The sequence below is a fragment of the Chiloscyllium plagiosum genome, chromosome 1 (assembly GCF_004010195.1).
Source record: "Chiloscyllium plagiosum isolate BGI_BamShark_2017 chromosome 1, ASM401019v2, whole genome shotgun sequence".
NCBI lineage: Eukaryota > Metazoa > Chordata > Chondrichthyes > Orectolobiformes > Hemiscylliidae > Chiloscyllium > Chiloscyllium plagiosum.
Genome location: NC_057710.1, coordinates 97,305,575 through 97,325,843, shown reverse-complemented (window position 1 = coordinate 97,325,843; position 20,269 = coordinate 97,305,575). Strand labels below are relative to the sequence as shown.

The 20,269-nt window shown below is 38.0% G+C and overlaps 2 protein-coding genes across 3 annotated transcripts in view; one reads left to right on the top strand and one right to left on the bottom strand.

Moving 5' to 3' along the window:
• The window catches only part of lias (lipoic acid synthetase), a 114,471-nt gene that overhangs the window by 81,340 nt on the left and 12,862 nt on the right, over positions 1–20,269 (top strand). The gene's annotated exons all lie outside the window — the stretch shown is intronic.
• The window catches only part of smim14 (small integral membrane protein 14), a 50,767-nt gene continuing 38,518 nt past the window's right edge, over positions 8,021–20,269 (bottom strand). For both annotated transcript variants that reach the window (XM_043692824.1, XM_043692823.1), the window contains exons 4-5: positions 13,097–13,245; positions 8,021–11,403 (exon numbers count right to left, since the gene is read on the bottom strand). In XM_043692824.1, the coding sequence (XP_043548759.1) occupies positions 11,365–11,403; positions 13,097–13,245 (188 nt within the window). In that variant the 3' untranslated portion in view covers positions 8,021–11,364. The remainder of the gene's footprint in view (positions 11,404–13,096; positions 13,246–20,269) is intronic.

Here is a 20,269-nt window from a genome sequence, read left to right as displayed (position 1 = left end):
TGCACATTCTCCCCATGTCTGCGTGGGTTTCCTCCGGGTGCTCCGGTTTCCTCCTACAGTCCAAAGATGTGCAGGTCAGGTGAATTGGCCATGCTAAATTGCCTGTAGTGTTAGGTAAGGGGTAGATGTGTAGGGGTATGGGTGGGTTGCGCTTCGGCAGGGCGGTGTGGACTTGTTGGGCCGAAGGGCCTGTTTCCACACTGTAAGTAATCTAATCTAATAACCTGTTGGACTATAACCTGGTGTTGTGTGATTTTAAACTTTGTACCCAGTCCAACACCGGCATCTCCAAATCATGTTATTCATGTTGGCATGTCCCTGCAGAATTTTATTTTTATTGTCACAAGTGGCAAAACTTGTACCTGTTGGATAGGGCCAGGGTCTATGACCTCTTTAGCTATCTCCTCTTGATTCTTTCTAGCCAGTTCATTTACAGTCACACTCTTGCCTTCCTCCAGCTGTGCTTTTCTCTGAGATATAACCACATTATCTAGAAATTCCTTTTCTCCCCTTATGTGACTGAGTCTCTTCAAATTGTGCTTCAACCCAACAACTTACAGACATTTCCTGCAAATGTGTCAAATCTAAGATTGTTTCAATATCCACAAATTTCCAGATATCAGAGCCTTGACACAAAACCCATCTCTATTTATTAATTAACAAGAATTTATATGTAGAACTAATAGAATTATTTGAGATACGCACTAATTGAAAGATTAATAATAGGAGCTTGTCTGAAAAATATGGCAATAATCATGAGGAATTTTGATTTACATATAGACTGGAAAGATCAAATGGGTAAAGGTAGCCTTCAAGGCAAATCCATAGAATGTTTTTGGATAGGTTCTTAGAATGGCATGTTCTGAAGCCAACTGGAGGGCAGGCTGTACAAACCTGGTATTGTGCAATGAGATATTGTTAATTAATGACCTCATAGTGAAGGTGCACCTAGGTAAAACTGATTATAATATAATCAAATTTTACATTCATTTTGGAAAACAGCAAGCTTCGAGACAAATATTTTAAACTTAAGGACTATTATGATGACATAAAAGTGAACTGTCAAACCAGGTTGAGGGATAGGTAATAGGGAGTGCACTGTCAGATCTTTTAAGGGGTATTTCAGAGAATGTGGAATAGATACATTTTAACAAATAGTAAAAATCCCAAGGCGAAGACTCACCATCTGTGGTTTTTAAACACTGTATAAAACTTAAAGAAAAAGCATCTAAGTTGGGGTGTCATGATGAGGTTGTATAGCACATTGGTGAGGCCTCTTCTGAAGTACTGCATGCAGTTCTGGTGGCCTTGATATAAGAAGGATATTATTAAGCTGGAGAGGGTTCAGAAAAGATTTTGCAGGATGTTGCTGAGAATGGAGTGTTTGAGTTATAAAAACAGTCTGAATAGACTGGGATTTTTCTCACTAAAGTATAAAAGGTCGAAGGGTGACCTTATAGAGGTTTGTAAAATCATGAGGGGCTTAGATAAGGTCTTTTACTTAAGGTGGGGAGTTCAAAACTAGGGGCATATTTTTAAGGTGAGAGGAGAAAGATTTAAAAATGGGACATGAAGAGCAACATTTTTTTCTACAGAGAGTAGTTAGTGTATGGAATGAACTGCCAGAGGGAGTGGTGGATGCGGGGTACAGTTACAAGGTTTAAAAGATATTTGGCTAAGTACATGATTAGGAAAGGTCTGGAGAGATATGGGCAAACACAGGCAGATGGGACTAGTTTAGCTTGGGGATATGGTCAGCATAGACTATTTAGACTGAAGGGTCTGCTTCCAAGCAGTTTAAATGTATGATTCTAATTATGCAGTGATGGATAGCTGGGCAGAATGTTAAAAAAAAAGAATAAACTAAAAGGTTAGAAACTTGGGGAAATTAGAGTACAAGACAAAAACTAGCTAGAAATATAAAAAGAGAGAACTCAAGTTTTTTTTAGAAATGGATAGAAGTTAACAAAATAAGTATTGGTACTATGCAGAATGAGTCCTCACTTGGGGAATTAATAATGAAAAATATTGAGCTGACAGATGAACTGAACTGGTTGGTCTTCACTTACATTTGAGAAATAGATGTAACTAAGAAACAGAAGGGAGGGAGGAACTTAGGAAAATTCCAAACTCCAGAGAAGTTGTACTGAGCAAATTCTTGGATTGCAGACTGACAAATTCCCAGATCGTGATTGACTTCATCCTAGAATCTTAAATATGGCTAGTTGGCGTAGCAGGTTCCATATTGGCATGGATAGAAAATTGACTCGCTACGAGAAGGTAAACAGAGTAGGCATAAATATGTCATATCCTGATTTGCAAGATGTATGAGTGATATTTCACAAAATCAGTGCTGAGGCCTCAAGATTTTACAATTTATATAAATGACATGAATGAAATGACCAAAGTTGGGTTACTAAATTTGTTAATGACAGAAAGATAGGGAGGAAAGTAAGTTGTCAAGTGACAAAAGGAGGCTTAAAAAGGATATCAGATAGGTTAATAAAAGCAAAATACTGCAGAAGCTGAAAATGTGTAATAAACACAGAATGCTGCAGAAAATCAGCAGATCTGGCACCACCTGTCAAAAGAGAAACAGAGTTAACATTTTGAGTCCTCTATGGCTCTGCTTCAGAACTGGAAGTTGTTGAAAAATTTTTAAAAATATACATTTGACAGAGGAGGACATCCAGTTCAAAAGACAAAAGGAGTTGTTCATGGTGAAGAATGAAAGAGATGTAAAATAGTATAATTTAAGGTGTGGAAAGGGAGGGAAGAGATCCTCTATACAAAGATCAAAGTAAACAATACACCAACAAGGTACTTGGGGTGGGGAAGGAATGTCAGAAAAATGAATGACAGGTACAATGTGAGGATCTTTAAAATTACAAGTTATATACAGTTATAATTGAAAATGATATTCAACACATATAAATGGGAATTAGTAGATTTTGGTAGGAAGAATAGGGAGGTCACTTACTACTTGGAAGTTGGAAAGCTAGGCGACATTGAGTAACAAGGGAATCACCAAGTGCAAGTACACTAATTGATAAACATTGCTGACCAATAGAAAATGCAAACCAAGCACTTAGTTTTATTTCAAGAAAGTGATAGAATTGAAAATAGGAAGTAGCAAGTTATGTTAAACCTGTATTGAATCTTGGTCAGACCACACTTACAAGGTGAGCAGAAATGCATGCAATATTCAAGTATAGGGTTCAAGGATGATATCAGAAATGCATGAGGAACAGGTGGAATCGTTCTGCTCTAGAAAAAGGTGGCCCTAATAGAAGTTTTTAATAATACAAGATTGTTACCAAGAAATCCCACACGGAATTGGTGCCAAACCCACAGCATTTTGTATTGCCCAACTTCCGCTCTACTCATAGATATATTTACAGCTCATTCATAGGGTTCTTATCATTAATCACATAACCTGACTATGAAAAGGATCACACAGAGCAGGAAAGAACGTATGTAAAGGAAAAGTGTTTCTTTTTTAAAAACTTGTTTTACTTCAAGTCAGAAATTTTTTATTTGATTTGATTTATTACTCCTTCACGTGTACAGAGTGAAAACAGTTTTCTTACATGCTTTACAAGCAGATTGTACTACACAAGTGCATCAGGATAACAGAACAGAGTGCAGGATACAGAGTTACTGCTGCCGAGAAGGTGCATAGAGACATCAACATTAAAGAAGTCAATTCAGAAGTCTGATAATAGCAGGGACGAAGCTGTTCTTGAATCTATTTGTACACATATTCAAATTTTATATCTTCCGCCCTGTGGAAGAGAGACTAAGTATAAAGTGGAAGTATTTTTAATGAGCTGCTCCAGAGACATATTTCTGCTGTGGCAGGCTTATTGGCAGCAAACATGGAAGAAAACCAGTCTGTGGAGGAACTGTGGTAGTCTGCAAATCAACTCTGGGAAAAGCAAGCTGTAACTGAGACTCTAACTTAAGGTGAAAGGGAATTCAGAGTTGCTCTGTGAATCATAGACTTTCTACTGCGCAGAATGAGGACATTTTGCTCATCAAATCTGAACCAACCCTCCAAAGAGCATCCCACACAGACTCACCTAAACTCCGTAACCCTGAATAGGGTTTGTACCATGGCTAACACATTTAACGTGCAATCCATGGATGCGACAGGGTAACCTTTTTTTAAAACACACCCAATCCACCTAATCTGCACATCTTTGAACTGTGGGAGGAAACCCATACAGATATGGGAGAATGTGCAAACTCCACATAGACAGTCACCCAAGATGGGAATCAAACCTGGGTCCCTGGTGGTGAGGCAGTAGCGGTAAGCACTGTGCCACCCAAGTGGGGAGAAGGCAATGGAAGTAAGAGGGCAGAAAGGAAATCAGGCAATGACAAAGAGGAAGGGAATCATAGACAAGCCACTGGATCACTCATGCTAACTTTGTATTTCCCAAAAACCTTTGGCATTGATCAGAATCACAGCATTCCCTTATGGTCAGTCAGGACACTACAACTGGGTAATTGGAGAATCTGGGTGCTCAATTAGTTTGAACTCGCACTTCCATGCTGATAGCAGGATGGGAATTTATGTGCGAAAGAATTTTTTTTTTAAATTGCCTTTATGAAATTGTATTTAAATTTCTCCAGTAACATTAAAAAGAACTGCACGCTTTCAACACCAAACGTTTGCTAACAGTTCTGATGGAAACATTTGGAGGGCAAAGTTCCACTGATTATTTTCTTGAAATTAAAAGGAGCAGAGTACGGCAAACAAAACGGGTAGGAGAGGGAAAGGGCATAGTAAAAAGCAGGATGGCAATGTGGCATAGAAGGGGAGAGATTATATTACATTTATTATTGTCACACATATGCAGATACAGTGAAAAGTATTTTCTTGAGTGCTAACCGCACAAATCATTCCTTATATCAATACATAATAAAACAGAATGCACAACAAAGTGTTATAGCAATTAAGAAGGTGCAAAGAAAGGTCAAGTCTAATATACAAGAGGTCCATTCGTAAGTCTGATAATTGCGAGGAAGTAGCTGTTCTAAAACCTGTTGGTACATGTTTTCAAACTTATATCTTCTGCCCAATAGAAAAGAGTATAGCCAGAGTGGGACAAGTCTTTGATTATGTTGGCTGCTTTCCTGAGGCAGCAGGAAGTGTAGATGGAGTCAATGGAGAGGCGGCTGGTTTTCATGATGGACTGGGCTGTGTTCACAATTCTCTTAATTTCTTGCGATCTTGAGCAGTGCATTTGCCATACCAAGCTGTGATGCATCTGAAGAGGATGCATTCTATGTGCATCGGTTAGAGGTAAAAGGAGGTGGTTGAGAAAACTGAGATTGAAAGGAGGGAGGAGGGAGTGCAGGTAAAGGATATCAGCACATTTTGTATAATTGTTACAAGATACTGAATATTTTTCAAAATTTACCAAATACATTAAAGAATAAAATAGAACCACAAAATTAGGGTAACTTATGAGCCCATCTTTCAGTGGAGTATTTCTGGGCTAATCTCCTATCAGTTTCACAATGCTAATTTTCTCAAGTTAAAAGGTTTCAAGTGACTGCAGTTTCAGGTAGTGTAACTTTAAAAAAGGTCTGGATAGCAGAGACTTCTACTTAGAATATTTTCAATCATCTTTCTCTATCAGTGACTTTGAATTATCTTCGAAAAAATGTCATTATTAGGGCTATTGTGTACATTATGGGTGGGTTGAGGGAACTTGGATGGTGCATGGAGAATGTTAGGGCTGGAGGGTCTCTGTCCCAGTTAGAAAAAACGAAGTCCTATTACATGAAGTTAAAAATCACACAACACCAGGTTATAGTTCAACAGGTTTATTTGGAAACACTAGCTTTCGGAGCGTTGCTCCTTCATCAGGTTGTAATAAACCTGATCAACTATAACCTAGTGTTGTATGATTTTATACACCCTAGTCCAACACTGGCATCTCCAAATCACTATTACATGAACACCCTCCGCCTCTGAACTTTCTCCCATATCAGCTGGCCCAACTCTGGTTTGTACTTGCATCCTCTCCTGCCAAGAATCAAAATTCCATCTTTCCTGGCATTTCCCCTGAAGCAGGTTTGTCAAGTTTGAACTATTCCAACTCCTGCTACCAAGCCATGTTCATAATTGATTGAAATGGAAACCAGCTCAGTGAACTTTATAAACGGTTTAACTTTATATGGCATAATAGGCTAAAATATGATACCAAACTAATGCATTTCTTCTACATTGTCAAAAATCACAATTTGGATTAAAATGTTTAGCTTCCAGACTTCCTGACATGATTTATTTGTATGAGTAAAATAACAGACTTTATTGAAAAGAATGAACATGATTAAGCAGTGGGAAATAGTAATTTAATAATCACCAAAAGTAGTCTAATTATTTATTTCAATCAGTACCTTCTATTTCCATTCATAGAAAACAAAAGCAATCTTTATTTCCATATTTATAACCATTTAATATTGAACAAAAAAGTGCATAGTAAAAGCCATTTTCCCAATAATAATGCTTAAAACTTTGAACAGCACTAATTACAATACTACAGCAAGGATCAAGCAAGCAGTCAATGTTAACAATTACATGATATCATCTTTTGGCATGTTTAGAATTCTAAATTACATATTTCCACTGTGAAAGAATCAATCCTCCTGTAACAATTGATAGCAGTAAGACAGTATTAGATACATTACAACTTTTAATTTAAGGAAGGCTTCCCCAAAGGTACTATCACCTTGTTCCTCTGCGTTGATCTTCACATCTTTTATCTTAGAAAACAGGCAGTCAAGTTGCCCGTTCATGTGTGGATTTTCAGTGTTATGAAAAAAAGTGTAGAGTATCCCATCCTTCCAACTTTTACCTGTCTTGTTATGGCCTGTGTTTGGTTCTTAGTTCTCGATCTCTCATATGGAGTTATAAAAGAGATTCTTCAAACTGATTGTGCATTTTCTGGTTTTTTTGGAATCCTACCATAATATTTTGATGAGATGACATAGCTACCCATTAAAATGTTATCAACTAAAAGTCTCAGTACAAGTTTACAGGTAGTGTACAATACACAGACATGAAAAAGAGGGTCAATCATAGACCTGAATCATGGAATAAAATAGTTCAGTGAAAATAATCAAATTAAGTGTTTTCCATTAAAAGTTGCCATTGAAATTGAACCAAAACAAGATATTAGAAACAAAATGACTTTCATGTACAAAGACAGCATCATTCTCTGTATTAAACTAAATTGGAGTTTTTCTGAGTAAAATGAAACATTTATCTCAGAAATTTATTGAAAATCATGTTAAGGTAATCTAGAGTTTGATATCTGTCACACCATTCAAACTAACAAACAGAAACATTTATATAAACTGAGAAATCAGTACAAACTAAATTACACTGTGGAACAAAAGAATTATGAGATTTCAGGTGGGAATTCATGACATGAACAGCTGACCCTTGGGGAAATAAGTTATTTTAAAAATAATTCAACAGCAGATTCTCTTTAAAACATGAAGCAGCATGAATTTAATATATCTGGAAGATCTGTTAAATTCATGGGACCAAAATACAAAATAAATGGTTAGCAGTATTTTCTTAAGATATTGACACAATCAAAATGGTTTCATTTTCATAATTTAGCTCACATTCCTATACTGATAAATTGTGAGGTTACATTTAATTTGTTTCCACTTCTTATAATGTACAAAGCATGGAACTGAGCACATTCAAACAGGAATTTACATCTGTTTTCAAATTCTCCAATAGAAAGTATTATTCACACAAGGATCACTCAGCTTACTTCTTAGATTAGATTACTTAGTGTGGAAACAGACACTTCGGCCCAACAAGTCCACACTGACCCGCCGAAGCGAAACCCACCCGTACCCCTAAATTTACCCCTTCACCAACACTACGGGCAATTTAGTATGGCCAATTCACCTGACCTGCACATCTTTTGACTGTGGGAGGAAACTGGAGCACCTGGAGGAAACCCACACAGACACGGGGAGAATGTGCAAACTCCACAGTCAGTCGCCTGAGGCGGGAATTGAACTTGGGTCTCTGACGCTGCGAGGCAGCAGTGCTAACCATTGTGCCACCATGCCGCCCATATTATAAAGGTTGAAAAAGATCTATTTCCATACTTCCAGAAAGTTTGATCCTCAGCTAAGATACATAATTATTCTGATAAAAAGTGGCCAAAGTCAGTGACTCCTTACCTGTCTCCTTTTAAGAAGTCACTGCACTATGTATACAACAATGGTTCTACCTCAGGCAAGTCATGAATTTGGTCTTTAATTTAGAATCCACCAATTAATAAATTACATGTTTGCTACAAATTACAAAAGTAAACGAACTTGAACTCCTCAGATGTAATGTGAACGAATGGTTCATGTATCATGAATTACTCTATTGAAGGGTTTTAATAAATTGGAGATACCCCTTTGTTACAAGGAAAATAATAACTGGTTATAACCAGTGTTGGGTGCAGATTGATTGCTGGTAAGTGTTCTGAATAAAATTTGTTTACAATGCGTTTCTACTCATCTCTCAACCTATTTAACTTACTGTAGATTAAATACTGTCACAAAGTAATTTTATTTTGAATAAGCTGTGTATTTAAACACAGAGAGATATGAGTTTACATTTACTTCAAACATGATCATTCATTTGAAATGTAGAATGATAGGACAATAGTAACCTGAACTACCACCGGTTTAGCTTTTTTCCAATTTCATCCTCTCATTAAGGTTTTGATCCATCTGATTTAACATGGTTAGTTTGGTGGCAATTCAACCGCAGGGAGCTTCATAGCTGGGTTCAATGTTATCAACATCTGTACACATGAAATTCCTTTAAGCAAATTTGAGATAAAAACTTCCTTTCTCTTCACTTTAAATTTCATGCTTAAACCAGTTACTACAGCACAGACCAAAGGGCAAACATGGGACTTGTAAATCTGAAATTTTAAAAATGTCAAACAAAATCAGAAGATTTAAGCAGCATCTGTGGAGACAGAAACAGAGTTAATGATTCAAGTTATGATCTTGCTTCCAAACTGAAGGAGGCAGAAAGAGTGATGGGCTTTATGCTCTAGAAAAAGAACTAACAGTAAAACGATCAGATAATAAGGCTGCCAGAGAAAAAGGTAAAGGGAAAATGATAGTACTAAAGAGATATAGATGACGATTAAGTGTTAGTGGCAGAAACAGATCAGCTTTACCGAAAGCAAACCCATGTTAACAAGAAGTGTGTAGATAATCTAATCAAAATGGAGGACAGAATTGAATGCATTGTTGATTCCGGAAAGCTATAAAGCACTGAAGCACTGAAGAAAATAAGGTGCCATCTTTTCAAATCCATGCGTCTTTCCTATCCAATTGTAGTTGTAACACTTGTCCTCTTTTTCTCCTTCCTTGTCACTGTCCAAGGTCCCAAAGACACCTTTCAGATGAAGCAGCTTTTTACTTGTACTTCAATCTAGTTTATTGTATTCACAGCTGACAATGCAGGCTGCTCTACACTGGTAAGAATACATGCAGACTGGGTGACTACTTTGTAAAACACATCTGTTCTGTCTACAAGAATGACACCTACCTTTTAATCGTTTGCCACTTCTATATGTCACCTTGCTTGCTTCTGTTTTGCGCCTCCTGCAGTGGTTCAGTAAAGCCTCATGCAAGCTGGAGTACATCATCTCATTTTCCAATTAGGTACTTTACAAGCATCAGGACTCAACAACTTCAGACCACAAACTCTGTTCTCCATTTACCTCCATTCCCAGTTATGGTTTTCTCAGAACTAATCAATTTTCTGCCATTAATACCTACTATTCATCTATATCACATCTCTACCATTACTAGCAGACATTTTGCATCTTGCAGAGGGATATCTTTACCATTTGTTCTACTGGCTCCTCCCTGCCCCTCTCTATAGTACAAACTCATGACTTTTCCCTCACTTCTGAAGAAGAGTCCTATTCAACTTGAAATAACTCTGTTTCTCTCTCCATGAACGTTGCTAGATCTGCATTTCTCTAGTACTTTATTTTCATTTCAAATCTCCAGCATTTGCAGTATTATGCTTTTACTCTGGTAATCTGTATGTCTCACACACAGTCCCTTTTCCTGAAGAAGGGCTTATGCCCGAAACATCGATTCTCCTGCTCCTTGGATGCTGCCTGACCTGCTGCACTTTTCCAGGAACACATTTTTCAGCTCTGATCACCAGCATCTGTAGTCCTCACTTTCTCCTAGCCCCTTTCAAGTCATCAATACAACTGACTACCAGATGTGGTAGTACCAACACTTCCTGTAAAAATTGACACTTTTAAACTTGGGTATGAAGTAATTCAATAGAATGTAAAAAAAATCACAAACATCAAATGGAGAAAACTATACATAACACACAACCTGGCACCATGCTAATATGAATCTTCTGGTAGTGGACTATGTCTGGAATAAGCTATCTTCCAGTTGATATGACAAATTGGCAGCAGCTACTCAATGGTGTTGGCACTGGAATCTTAACAAAAGTAGGCAGAAGATCCTCATGATAGACAGCTATTGTGAGATTTTTTTAAAAAATAATACATTTGCAATATAGGTTGGCACCAAGACAATTGTAACTATACTGACCTCAGAATACCAGAACATTTAATTTAAGCATACTGATAAACTTGAAAGTGGGGTACGGTGGGTGGGGAGGTCTGGAATGTACTGCATCATACAGGAAAGTAATAAAAATGTTCAAGTAGTCTCCAAGTATAAGTGTTACAAAAGGATTGTTGGATAGAGATCTCAAAGGAGGTAAAAGATCTACTGTTATTAAAAACTTAAAAGGAACAACCAAAATAGAAGTTTTAGTTAGTAATGCTCAACCGACTTACCCACCCTCCAAACCCTCTCACCCCATAATCACTTAAATGCTGACACACATACAAGTTAACAGTTTAGTGTTACTGGGGCCACAAACATCTGATTTGCTTGGTCCTGTTTGTGTTATGTGATGGTCCAGTGCCAGATGTGCACATATCTCACTGTCCCTGTGCAATTCAAAGGAAAAATCATCTGCACTGTCCTCAATCGGGTAAAAATCAGCTATTCTATAGGAATACTGAACCAGCATTCAAAGTTGCTTTTGTAAAAGGAAATGACTTCATTAGTTTCAAATATATAAGTTTGAATTTGTAAGTGGTACAATTCACTGTTCAACTGTTAAGATCAATGTTCTATATTTAGTACTTAAGAAAATATCAGTAAAATATAAGTAAACTAATAAGAGTTTGAGAGTTATTCAGGCCACAGTCAATGATTTGGTCATTGGTTTCTTGACTGAATTGCAAGATATGCACAAAGTTAATCCACTGGTGGAGCAGGGGGATCTTGTCTTGGATTCTGGAAAATAAATTGAATTGCATTATTTACACATCCTCAGCAATATTGGCTTATTTGACCATTTTTAACAGTATATACTATCAATATTCAAATGGTTCCAAAAATACACGATCAGACAGCAAAATGATGCAATATAAATTTGGAATGAATATTGTTTACCTCATCACTAGAATGCTGCAGGGTAAATAAATAGAAAACATTTGACAAGTGCTCCAAAATACCGTTGTAAATCTCAGATTTTTGAAGTAGTATGTGCAGCATTGATTAATTTTAAAAAAAAACAGGTTGCAGCAGTCATGAATCAATGAAACAAGACCAACCTACAGGTCATTGAAACACACAAAACAGGAATGTGGGCAACATGGTGGATTAAAATGCATGTTTTTAAATAACAGCATGCTCTGACAGTGGTGGCTCATAGCAGCATTGGTCCAATTTAAATATGCAAAGAGAAATCTTGCCCCTTGTAAAAATGATTAAATTTGGATACAAGTATATATAGGGAACACAAGTTTATTTTGCTCATACAATGGGGAAATACGAGAAGAAAGACTAGCCTTTATACAAATGTCTTTCACAACTACAGGATGAGCCTAAACCTCCTTCAGACAATGAAATACTTCTGGTCGGTGCTGCAATTCAAGAAAAACAGCAGCCAATTTCCACAGCAAAACCCTGTTGGGATGCTATAATATCGAGCTAATCTGTTTATGTGACATTAATTGGGAGATAAACATTGCCCAAGACTCTGTCATGAGATCCAACTGAAAAGAAAAGATGAAGTCTTAGTTTAATATGTTATCAGAATCTCTGACAGTGCTAAGTCCTTCTGTACTCTAATGTCCTCAATTTCTGTCCTCAAATCCTTGAAATGACAATTTCATGACTCGAGTGTGAATGTTCCTGGAAATTGGTCAGCATGAGTAAGCAGGAGCAGAACTCGAATGAAATGTTAATTTTCCAAGTGCATCCAAGCATCATAATTGTGGGCTTTGCTTGCCCCTCCCAAATGGTACACTGCACTTCAATTCCTGGAACCTATTGTGGGGCATCAACCAATATTCCAGCTAGTCAATTTTGTTTCAATCAACAAATAGTTAACTCCCCATTGGAAGCTTTGAATGACACAAAGTAACTGATTTTCTTTTCACATGGACACTTGAGCATCTTTGTGAATTCCCTTTGGCCATACACAGTGGAAGCAGACTCTTTAAATATTTTCAAGGCAGAAACGGACAGATTTTTGATCCCAAGAGGATGAAACATTATCAGGGATTTGCAGGAATGTAGAGTTCAGATCAGCAAGGATCTTAGCGAACAGCAGAGCAGGCTGGAAGGACTGAGTGGTCTACTCTTGCTCATCTATCATTATGTATAAACACCTTGCCCATCATTTTAGGTGCAGAGTTTGTAGTTGCTCTTGCTTCAGACCTGGAAATAGCAATGAACAAATTCCCAAATATATCTTTCAAAAGGAATCTCAATTCAACAATTACATGCAAGTCTTTTTAATTCCCGGTAGATTCAGAAACACTGCCACTGGAATAACTTAGATCATGAAATAATGGGCGCATTCTGGAAAACCTGATGTCACACATAGGATGCAACTGAGCATTTGGGTAACTTACAAACATCACTATGTAGAATGAATAAGCAAAAGGTAACTTTGTGAAAGTAATCTGAACTAACTTACATTCTGTGGCCCATGTGATTTTCCACCTGTTTGATATCCTCTCAGACTAGCAGGTCTCATCAGGAATAAAACAAGGGCAATAATCACCCAAGCCATAATAATCATAGACAATGTTATTCCACTGTCATTGGAAGCATTTGGTCCAGGCACTATAGGAACAGAACAGATCAAATTACTGTACTATTTGACATAATGGGAGAATGTTCGACTTGATGCATCCATTTGGGTGCAACAGATTTTATGTCATACTCACTATTACTACATACTTAAGCCAAATAACATGATATTCGGTGGGTGTGTAAAGAAGTTTTCCACCTGACTCTCTACGTTTCCTGCTAAACATGCCTAGTTAAAATTGCTGTTTTGAAAAGTAGATATTGGATCTTTAGGAGCATGCCAATGTCAAGCAGGCAGTTTCCAACTCTTTTTTTGTTTATAAAAACAATGGGAGTATTTCCATCAGCAAACATCTACTCACTCACACCAAGTGAAACTGTAATGAAACTTGTAGTTTTGTACACAAGTGGGAACATCCCATTATTACTAAAGAATATGGGGAAGGAATTAAGTACCATCATTACCATTAGGGAAGTAGCAGTAGACAAACTATGGGGCTGGAGACAGATAAGTCCCCTGATCCTAATGGCTTGCACCCTAGGATCCTAAAAGAAGTAGCTACTGAGATAATGTGTTGGTTGTAGGTTTCCAAAAATCCTTGGATTCTGGAGAAGTACTGGAAGATTGGAAAACTACCAACGTGACATCCTATTCAAAAAGTGAGGTAAAAAGAAGGCAACTAAGTTTATTAGCCTAATATCTATTATTAAGGAAGCAACAGCATATTTGGAAATTAATCTATCAAGCAGAATCAGCATTGCTTCACAAAAGGGAAATAGTGTCTGCCAAATTTATTAGTATTTTGAGGAAGTCTCAACCAGAGTGGATAAAAGAAACCTAACTTATATTTGGACATCCAGAAGACGTTTGACATGGTTCCGGACAAAAGATTGAATCATAAGAAAAATGCCCATGGTGCTGGAGGTGATATATTGGTGTGGATAGAGAATTGGCTAATTGACAGGAAATAGTGAGTGGAGATATGGGCTTTTTCCAGGTTGGCAATGAGGTAACACAAGGGGGGTTACTACTGAGGTTCCACAAGGATCAAGTGCTGGGACCACAACTGTTTACAAATATATTAATGTTTTGAAGGGGGGAAGCAAATGTATTGTAGCCAAATTTGCAGACGACATAAAAATGGTGGAAAGACAAGGTGTGAGGGGGATACATACAGTTTACAGACAGATACTAATAGATTAAGTAAGTAGACAAATGGAGTATCATGTGGGAAAATGTAAAGTTGTTCATTTTGGAAGGAGAACAAGAGAACAGTGTTAATTAAATGGAGAAAAACTGCAGAAAGCTGCTATACAAAGTGAGTTGGGGCTCCTTATCCCTGAAACACAAAAGCTAGCACACATGCAGCGGGTAATCATGAGGGCTTATGGAATATTGACCCTTATTTCAAGGGGGTTCGAGTACAAGAGTAGGGGAGTCTTACTGAAACTGTACAAGGCACTGCTGAGACTACATCTGGAGTGCCGGGAGCAGTTTTGGTCTCTTTACTTAGGGGACAGATATTGTTTCATTGCAGACAGTTCAGAGAAGGTTCACTACGATGATCCCTGGAATGCATGCATAGTCTTATGAGCAAAGGTTAAACAGGTTGGGATTCTGTTCATTGAAATTTAAAAGAATAGAAGACGTGATCTAATTGAATCATATAGCATTCTTAAGGGACCAAAAGAGAAAATGTTGGAAAATCTCAGCAGGTCTGGCAGCATCTGTAAGGAGAGAAAAGAGCTGACGTTTCGAGTCTAACTGACCCTTTGTCAAAGCTTAAGGGGTTTGGCAGGGTAAATGTAAGAGGCCATTTCCCTCAGGAGAATTTAGGACGAGAGAGCATAGTCTCAGAACAAAAGTTGCTAATTTAAAACTGAGACAAGAAGCAATTTCTTCCGGGGTTTTAAGGTCTTTGGAGCTCCTTGCCAAGAGAGCTGGGGGTCAGAGATATTGTACATTTAAGGCTAAGATGAATAGATTTTTGATCAGTAGGCAAATTAAGAGTTGTGGAGAAAACATAGGAAAATGGATGCAAGAAATATTAGATCGACCATGAACCTAATAAGTGGTGGAGTAGGTGTGAGCAGCCATTGATGGTCTACTTAAGTTCCTATTTCTTATGGTCTTATTGACAGTGAGCAGCAATTAATGTATGTTGCAAAGATCTGGTGAAACCCAGAGATCCATTTAGAAAAATATCAAGGATATGTTCTTAAAAATAAGTGTTTTGTGATCAACAAAATGTATTTGGACCTATGATGTAAAGGCCAAACTACTTGTAAACACCTTACTTTTTTATTTGTTTTGGTTTTGATTTTGGGCGCAGTTGGATTTTACAATGAAGAAGTGAAGAAGGAATCACTGTACATCTAATGCACAATCAATGACAGATGAGAACACTTCATCAATCCCAAAGCTGTTCTGTAGAATGGACAAACAGGAGTAGTGGTTTTGGAATGGTAGGGCATTCATCCCTAATGCCTTGCAACCTCAAGTGGTAAGCTTTGTTAGTGTTATGACATGGAGGTGGACTCCTCTGTTAACTAAACCAAATACTGCAGAAAAGTTCACCTTGCCTCGTAATCTATTAAAATTTGAGTGACAGAGAGCTCCAAAATTCCACAATTTAAAGAAAATAACATCTCTTTTTTATTTTAAAAGTGAACATTAAACAACAATTCACAACTATAAGCCCCCCCTTTCTCTTAACTGCTTAGTATCTGCCTCCAATACTATAACAATATGTTGTTCCAATAAGACACTTCTTAAAATTACATCAACTTAATTTCAAAACTACATAGCCATTTCTGTCTTTCCTCTTCCAGCTGAGGATCTCCTCAGGTCATCATGTTTCTTTTTACTGCAAGTATGTTTCATCTGAAAAATTACCTTTGATAGAGCGTGTTTCCTAATTTCTTGGAGAGCAAAATGTTAGCTCTCCATGCGTTTCTCTCGCAACTGTGATTGCTCTGACCAATTTTCAAGAATGTCCACATTTTATACCCCCCCCACAACAGATCGCCTCATTGGTTTGATGTTGGCAAAACAAATTCAAAGTCTGTTGGGTTTTAGTATCTTGGGGAATAATTTAAACTGATTAGTTAAATTTGAATTGTTGCCAAAACAGCAACCAAAACCCAGGTATCCATTTTACAGCCAAATGTTACATATTTTCAACTTTCCAGTACACTCTAGGACTGTCATGTAGTCATATACACAGGTGCTTACAATCTTTCAGTTCAGTTCTCTCTCTCAAAGATACAGTACATGTTTTCAACTTCATAATATTAGTAACACTCTTTGTTCTTCCCTCAGGTTGATGGGGTGGGACTCTTTTTCCAAAGAATATGGTGACTCACACCCCCAGATCCCCTTTCTCCCCTGGATTCTCTCCCCCACTGTTCCCATGTTGACTTATCTTATTTTGGGGGGTTGGCAATCATCTCTGTCAATCCTCTTGGCTAATGTACACAGCCAGCTACTCCTAACACCAGGATGATAGTGGTCGCCGTGCCCTCTTTATCAGAGGGTTTGTTAACCATTCTTTTGCAGATCAAACAAATTATTTTCCCAAATACTACACTATTGATAGAGTTTATATGACAAATTGTTGACACTTGCTCAATGGCATATCGTGACCTTGGAGATTTTTGTGATTCCTACCTTTGTTTATGCTAGAAATTTAGAAAGTCAATTACTATAATAGCAATTAAATGAAATCTCATGCTATATAGCAAATACTAAGGAAATTTAGATTTAAAGGAATCCTAGTTTCCAAACCAACAACCGAACTCAGTGGAGAATGTGCTGACACTGGCCCATAGCTAATACAGAACCATTGTACTCTAAACTTTGTGTCTTTCAATGTAGATTATACTAAAGACAGTTATCTCTAAAGATCTCTCAAATTCTGTTGTACGAAAAAAAACCTGTGCCAAAACAATTCCTTATTTGTCAAAAATTGCTATCCTCAATTTTTCCAACTATTAACTTTATTGCAAACAGTGGGGAAAGAATCAAGTCAGCATATCAGTAAGTATAATGCATTAATGATTAATTTTTACCTCTTACTCCTTAAACAAGCTAATGTCCAGACCGTATGCAAAACCATTAAGCACAGTGCAAAATAACTGCATTTCATACTAGAAGCCCAAGGTGCACAGCACCTAAAGTTGTTGTCATAACTACATCATTAGTGCTAGTATAAATCATTTAAATTTACAAGTAAACCAAATGAGCATAAATACTGAAAGATGAAAAAAAACACAGGAAATTCAATTTAATGCATAGGTGGTCTCTATTTAGCCTTGAATAGAAAAAGGAATTGTTACAGATGCACTCTCAGAATTCAGGTCAGATACTTTACATTTTTCAGGTCAATTGTTTCCATTTGTGCTCTGGCAAGTTCAAGGGTACATGACAAGGTGAATGCTGAGACGATGCCTCACCCTCAAACACAGTGGACTCCCATTTAAGATGGAGATGAGAATTTCTTTCTCCAATGCTCATTGGTATTGAATTTCTCTTCCCCAGAGGCAGGTCAATGAATGTGTTTGAGACAACGTTAAATAGAGTCTTAATTATTAGGCAAGTCAAAGGTTATAGGCAGTAGACAAGAAGTAGAGTTGAGATCACAATCAGGCATGACCTCATCAAATGCCACAGCAGGTTCGTGAACTGACAGACAATCAAGAAACTGTCATGTACTCCTTTGCTACTTGAGCAGTAGAAATGATCTGTATCACAATTCCTTAATTGTCAAGAAGGATTCCCAAACATTTACATGTCTGGATTTCAAGAAACAAACAGAAATACAACTGCTTTCCCACATCTGCATTAATTTTCTGAAGTTCCTTACATGGAGAGGACAGTTCAGGAGAGAGAGAGAGAGAGTGTGAGAGAACCTGCACAGTTACTGCTTTTACTGTTTTGAATTCATGTATTGCTGGACATCGGAATGCGTCTGGGAAAATTAACCAATAGTGAAATTCACAACTAATCTTGGAGGAACCTGTTTGGGCAAAGTTCACAGCACAGAATCAGGTCAGTTAATCGTTGTTTTAAGTGTGTCCAACAGAAAGGCTGCAGTAGTGATTAGAGTGGGTTCTTTCTTGATTATATGTTTTTGGAGCTATGTCTCTTGATTAAACTTAATCGCTGAGTGAAGAACCTACCCCTAACTTCAGTCCTATATCTACCCCCCCTTAATTTAAAGCTTTAAACTCCCACATCTTGTCAGATGTGGGAGTTTAAAGAAGTTTAAGGGTCACTGCAGATTATATCTGCCATAAATGTTGTTGGATATAAATCTTATCAGATCGAATGGATCGGTTGGAGAGACAGAAGCAATGAGGAATTTGCAACAGCAACAGTGTGTGATGGATGGCAGTTATAGGAAAGGGGAAAGTCTCAGATACTATAACAAAGATGGGTTAACTCCAGGAAAGGTAACAGAGGTAGGCAGCTAGTGCAGGAGTCTTTTGTGGATATACCCATTTCAAACAGGTATACTGTTTTGGAAAATGTAGGGGGTGATGGATTCTCAGGGGAACGTAGCATGAACAGCTAAGTTTCGGGTATTCAGACTGGCTCTAATGCAACGAGGGGTACGTCGGCTTCTGAGATATCAATTGTGTTAGGGGATTCTATAGTCCGAGGTACAGACAGACGTTTCTGTAGCCAGCAGCGAAAAAGCAGAATGGTGTGTTGCGTCCCTGGTGCCAGGATCAATGATGTCTCAGAGAGGGTGCAGAATGTTCTCACAGGGGAGAGGGGCTAGCAAGAAATCACTGTCCACATGAGAACCAGCAACAGAGGAAGGGAAAAAGTTGAGATTCTGAAGGGAGATTACAGAGAGTTAGGCAGAAATTTAAAAAAGAGGTCCTCGATAGTAGTAATATCTGATTACTCCCAGTGCTGCGAGCTAGTGAGGGCAGGAATAGGAGGATAGAGCAGATGAATGCATGGCTGAGGAGCTGGTGTATGGGAGAAGGATTCACATTTTTGAATCATTGGAATCTCTTTTGGGGTAGAAGTGACCTGTACAAGGAGGACGGATTGCACCTAAATTAGAAGGGTACTAATATACTGGCAGGGAAATTTGCGAGTGCTGCTCGGGAGGTGAAGGGGGTGGGACCCAGGGAGATAGTGAGGAAAGAGATCAATCTGAGACTGGTACAGTTGAGAACAGAAACAAGTCAAACAGGCAGGGACAAGGGAGGACTAATAAACTGCATTTATTTCAATGCAAGAGGTCTAACAGGGAAGACAGATGAACTCAGGGCATAGTTAGGAACATGGGACTGGGATATCACAGCAATTACGGAAACATGGCTCAGGGATGGGCAGGACTGGCAGCTTAATGTTCCAGGATAGAAAAGGAGGCAAGAGAGGAGGGGAGTGGTATTTTTAAGGAATAGGATTACAGCTATGCTGAGGGAGGATATTACTGGAAATACATCCAGGGAAGTTATTTGGGTGGAACTGAGAAATAAGAAAGGGATGATCACCTCTGGGTGCTCCGGTTTCCTCCCACAGTCCAAAAATGTGTAGGCTAGGTGAATTGACCATGCTAAATTGCCCGTAGTGTTAGGTGAAGGGGTAAATGTAGGGCAATGAGTCTGAGTGGGTTGCTCTTCGGAGGGTCGGTGTGGACTTGTTGGGCCAAAGGGCCTGTTTCCACACTCTAAGTAATTTAATCTAAAACCTTATTGGGATTGTATTATACACCCCCTAATAGTCAGAGGATAATTGAGAAACAAACTTGTAAGGAGATCTCAGCTATCTCTAAGAATAATAGGGTGGTTATGGTTGGGAATTTTAACTTTCCAAACATAGACTGGGACTGCCATAGTGTTAAGGGTTTAGATGGAGAGGAATTTGTTAAGTGCGTACAAGACAATTTTCTGATTCAATATGTGGATGTACCTACTACAGAAGGTGCAAAACTTGACCTACTCTTGGGAAATAAGGCAGGGCAGGTGACTGAGGTGTCAGTGGGAGAGCACTTTGGGGCCAGCGACCATAATTCTATTCGTTTTAAAATAGTGA